The sequence below is a fragment of the Erythranthe guttata genome, chromosome 9 (genome assembly GCF_056151865.1).
Source record: "Erythranthe guttata isolate IM_541 chromosome 9, IM_541, whole genome shotgun sequence".
NCBI lineage: Eukaryota > Viridiplantae > Streptophyta > Magnoliopsida > Lamiales > Phrymaceae > Erythranthe > Erythranthe guttata.
Window position 1 is genome coordinate 8,433,235 of NC_142541.1, and position 4,902 is coordinate 8,438,136.

At 37.0% G+C, this 4,902-nt stretch overlaps 2 protein-coding genes across 2 annotated transcripts; one reads left to right on the forward strand and one right to left on the reverse strand.

Annotated features, from left to right (window-relative positions):
- The first annotated feature begins 578 nt into the window (after nt 1-578).
- LOC148767996 (uncharacterized) lies at nt 579-1,199 on the forward strand. Its single transcript, XM_088822728.1, has one exon. The coding sequence runs from the start codon at nt 579-581 to the stop codon at nt 1,197-1,199; it is 621 nt and encodes a 206-aa protein (XP_088678854.1).
- A 2,064-nt stretch (nt 1,200-3,263) lies between these two features.
- On the reverse strand, nt 3,264-3,936 carry LOC148767997 (uncharacterized). The gene is made up of 3 exons (XM_088822729.1): nt 3,805-3,936; nt 3,495-3,725; nt 3,264-3,413 (listed from the first exon to the last, which is right to left on the reverse strand). Exons 1-3 carry the CDS (start codon nt 3,934-3,936, stop codon nt 3,264-3,266), a joined length of 513 nt encoding a protein of 170 aa, XP_088678855.1.
- Between the last annotated feature and the right edge of the window lie 966 nt (nt 3,937-4,902).

Below are 4,902 nucleotides of genomic sequence, written 5' to 3' on the forward strand. Positions count from 1 at the left end.
TTCTCGGAGTGTTGGAGTTAAATGCAATTACGGCCCTTCAATTGAGTTAGTTTATTAACTGTCATATGATAGTACAATTGAGTTATGTATTAATATGCACAGTTGACTCATAAAACAGCTAAAAAATGTTGTAGTGATTTTGGTTTAATTTCGTATGTGCAGGTCTGTTCCCTATCGCATTTGCAATTGTAAGTGAGGAGACTGATTCGAATTGGGCTTGGTTTCTGGGTCATTTTAGGGATGCTATTGGGAATGATAGGACGATCAATTTCGTTTCGGATCGGAATCACGGTATCATCGAGGGTGTTAGGAACATTTTCCCTGACTGTTTGCACACATATTGTTACAAACATTTGCAGAACAATTTGAAATACAGGTTCAGGGGTGTTCCAGCCGGCTTTCGTGAGACGGTGTTGCAACAATTTGCGGCGTGTGCTTATGCGACAACTAAGGAAGAATTTGATCGATGTATTGACAAGCTGAAGACTACTGGTGGGACGAAAGTTTGCAATTTCTTAGATGATCTTCCAAAAGAGAAGTGGTCCAACGTTTAATGCGAGGGTCATAAGTACGGACAAATGACTTCTAATGGATGTGAGTCGTGGAATCATCAAATAAAGAAGCAATGTCACTTGCCGATAACTAGTCTGATTGATGGCATAAGGTTGTTGTTAATGACGCAAATCTGTAACCGGCTATGTGATGGCAATAGATGGGCGACTGTGTTGTGTGAAAATACTGAGAAGAGATTGAAGGAGGCTGTTGACAAGGGGCGTTCATGGATTTGCAAAAGATCGTCTATGCACGTGTTCGAAGTTTTTTCGTCGCCAAATGCTGTTGTTGATCTTGGAGAAAGGACTTGCTCTTGTAGGCTGTGGCAAATTAATGGGTTTCCATGCGCACATGTTGCTGCTGTTATTTTTGTTGAACTTCGTTGTGGGCTTGCTGCGTATGATTATATTGATAGATGGTACCATAGATCAACATTTAAGGAGAGTTATTATGGCTCAATTATACCCTTTGTGAGACAAGTGTCAGATCTTCATGTTGCTGTAATTGGACCTCCTGAAGTTAAACCAACACGTGGTCGCCCAAAGAGGAAAAGGATTCCATCTCAGGGTGAGTGTGTCCACCGGAAAATGACTTGTAGTCGTTGCAAAGCTCAAGGAAATCATAACAAGAAGACCTGTAGGAAGTGATTGTTTTAATTTATGTTTTTCCAGTACTTTTTTAAGGTTGATGTCTTATGCTTAAAATGATTTTTATTTTCTGTTTTCGTACAATATTCTGGTTTTATGGGATTTTCGGAACATAATGTTTAATATTGAGTTTTTAATGGTTGTTGATTTATATTATCAAGCTTAGTATTTTATTAGAATGCTTATAGTTATTTAAAATGATACCAATACTCGAATAAAATATATGCAATAGTATATTTTGATTTAATTTCTGTTGTAGACTTTTATATCGTGTGGTCAGTTTTTAACAAGATTTCCGTTGTTAATCAATTTAACATTCAAGGATAGGGTCTATTAACACGTGGTTCTATAATTTCACAAAATTGCTAAAATACGATGCACAGTATAATTAGTTATACACAATAGTATAATAGTATCCAATTGTAGAATGACAGCTCGATAGCAATCTAGTGTATATTACATAGTCCATTAGTTGTACGGTTTTTTTTTTTGATATAACTGAAGAGGCGTACGTTTTGATGAGTCGTCTGTATTTAAACCGCGTAAGTTGAAAAGGCATGTATATGTAGCGATGCGTTTGTAATCCGGGGAGACGCATCATATTGATCATAGGGTTTCACGATTATTTTTTTCGCCTATATAAGCATACCAATGGAACGATACTTTTATATCTACAACAGACTTTTATCAATAAAATAAGTTTTAAACAATATGGACCGAAGGTTGTGGATACAAACTGAGAGGGTTTTCGCAGAAGCAGACTGGAGGCGTGATTTCAGAGATATTGCAATTCCAATGTACGAGGAGGCATGGGCAATTATTGACGGGGCTGATGGTGGTGTGGCGAACAGTGACAATTGTCGTAGGTCGAGGCACACGATGATTTTTTATGATCTTATAGGCTGCAACATGTGTTGTTTTTGTTTGTATGTCGAGAATAACGGGTCGCCCCGAGTTCGTAATAATAACGAAGGTGTTGTTTCTGGTGACGCTGGAAGAGGTGTCGGGGGTGAACGAGGTGGAGTCGTTGATGCCAGTGGAAGTGGGGCAGTGAATTTAGGCGTTGCGCAGTTTTCCGATGAAGAAGTGGATTGCATACCAGATGGTAGCGACGAGGACATAAACTCAGTGAATTCAATTGATTCCGACGGTTGTTATTTTCCAAACCTCCCTAAGAATTGATATTCTTGATTAACGCCGTGATTACTTGGTAATGGCAATGTAAAATTAGTTCAGTGTTAAACGTTGTAATAAATTTAATTTACTATTATGAATAATGTATGATACTACTATTATCAGTTTAAGTTACTATGATGTGATTATTAATGTACGAGAGTGTATTGAATTAGCATTATTAAAGTGTTATGATGTGATTGTAAGTATTTATTTGATCATGTTGGAATTACTGTACGTTAGTTTTGTTCCAAACGTTATTATTATTTTATCTTCACATATGGGTTTGTACTATTATATTGATATATTGTCTGTAAGACACGTGCATACTATTACAAGAACCGTAATATACTATCACAACATATTCAATATACTATAATGAAATCATTAATATACTACCATAGCAGTTGGTGTTCAATAATACGTTCGATTTGTTATATGAATTTTTTATGTGTACTAATGTCATATGATAATCTTCGTGAGATTATTTCATGTATTGAAGTAATATGTTGTTCATCACATGTTTGTTTTTGGAGTGTTTTAAGTGTTCCACACAATTCGGTGATATAGGATGTATAATTCACTACTATATATATTTGAGTACTATTGTTATCAACATAATATACTATTGGCATGCATGTAATATACTATGCGCTCATAACTTCATAAAATTCAAAAATAAGTATTGTGAATAAGTTAATACTGAAAACATCATATTACACATAATAATCAAAAATAACTTTTGACTGGCCTACGCATACAGAAAATTTGATATCATATTATCAGAAGGTTGACTGGCCTATGCATCATATTCCTTGTTACCCCATTCCAAGAAAGTCTCTACGATTTCTCTGCGCATATTAGCCAAGTCATCACTTGCGCTGCTTGGGACTATGGGTTGTTGGTTTTTATGCAGTAAAGTACATGGACACCACAGTCGCGGCCATTGTTTTGTTGTGGGCAATCCTTAACGACTTCAATGTCAAAATCGAAATTGATGTCGATGTTGTATCTACTTGCAGTAGCTTGCATCGCTGTTTTCTGTTGTCATGGTAGGAAGGCAAATGTTATTATTTACGTATGATTTTTATTTGAAGCTGGTGTGTTGGTCAAGAGTTTTACCATATCATGTGCATCGACCAAGTACTTGTCGGTTATATTCTCCCTTGGCAACAGCGAGTTATAGAACTTCCAGGTCTCTTCTAACCGATCGAAAACAACGAGGGTGAAATGGTCTGCCACTTTGTTGGGATTCCTATCAGAATGGAGCGGGAACACTAGATAGCGATATGCATCTATGTTTGCAGGAGGATGGAAGGTTCTGTCGGTGCTTTTTGGGTTCCTCGTTGCACTCTGTACGGAATCAATGTGATTACATTAGTTGCATGAGGTCATCAGTGCAAAAATGTAATACCTACTATTATTCACTTACCAGTAGCATGCATGGAAAAACATAGCTCGTTCCCTCCAACTCAGAATACTGTGTCTTGTTGAACTCTTTCATGGATTGTCTTATCATTAAGATCTCACAATAAGCGTCAATTGTCTGTAGAAGTATTGCCATTAATGTATGCCTGTGTCTTGGACTTCTTGCGGCTGTTGTTGTCAGCGGTCAGGGCCTCTACATGTAGCTTCAATAGTGCTGATGTTGCTTCTAAGTCTTCGTACGACTGTTTCATAATAGTTAGTTGTTCTTCGAGTGCGGCGCAACGTAATGTTTCGGCAGCTAACTTGGCTTCTGTAGTTTGGTCTATGGGTTGGGCCGATTCCCCATGACTCACTTCTGCGGCTGGTGCGTATTTGGCCAAGAGGTATTCCAGATGTTTGTTCTTCTATCTCAGTATATGGGATTCGGTCTCGTACTGAAGTGCAAGCTTGGAAAGACGACGATTTTCTGACGACTTCTCACGTAATTTCTTCATGAATTTTTCTGGGACATTGATATTTTGAGCATTATTGCCTGTTTCAGAACTGGTGCATGTGTCATGTGTTTTGCCTTTCTTGTGCTCCTTAGTTTTAAAATTTCTTTTCCTTTTATTGCTTCTTTCCACAGCAGATGAGTCCTTACTGAAAAACGCAGTTTCTTCTTCCGTTTGAGTAAGTGCTGACTCGTTCACTTCATCGTTGTGGATGTCTCTGATGGCTTTATGCTCCAGCGCTGTCCCCAGTGTTTTCAAATTCCATTTCTGGAACCTTGGGAAAGCATCAGCAACGATTGGTTCAATGATATTTATCCTCTCGCACATCCAGAACTGAGGAAACAAACTAGTGTTAGAAATCGACTGCATGTTAGATATTAATATACTATTAAGACAATATAAATATACTATTAAGAGAAAATAAATACACTATTAAAACAAAATAAATATACTACTAAGGTTACAGTACTATACTATATGGATAGAATGTATACTATGTTTCAAATGAATATACGAGCATGCATATTTACAAATGCATGTAATTATGTGCACTAACAAAATAATTTTATGCAGAGTTGGTTACGAGTTAATGTATATACAACTATACTGAC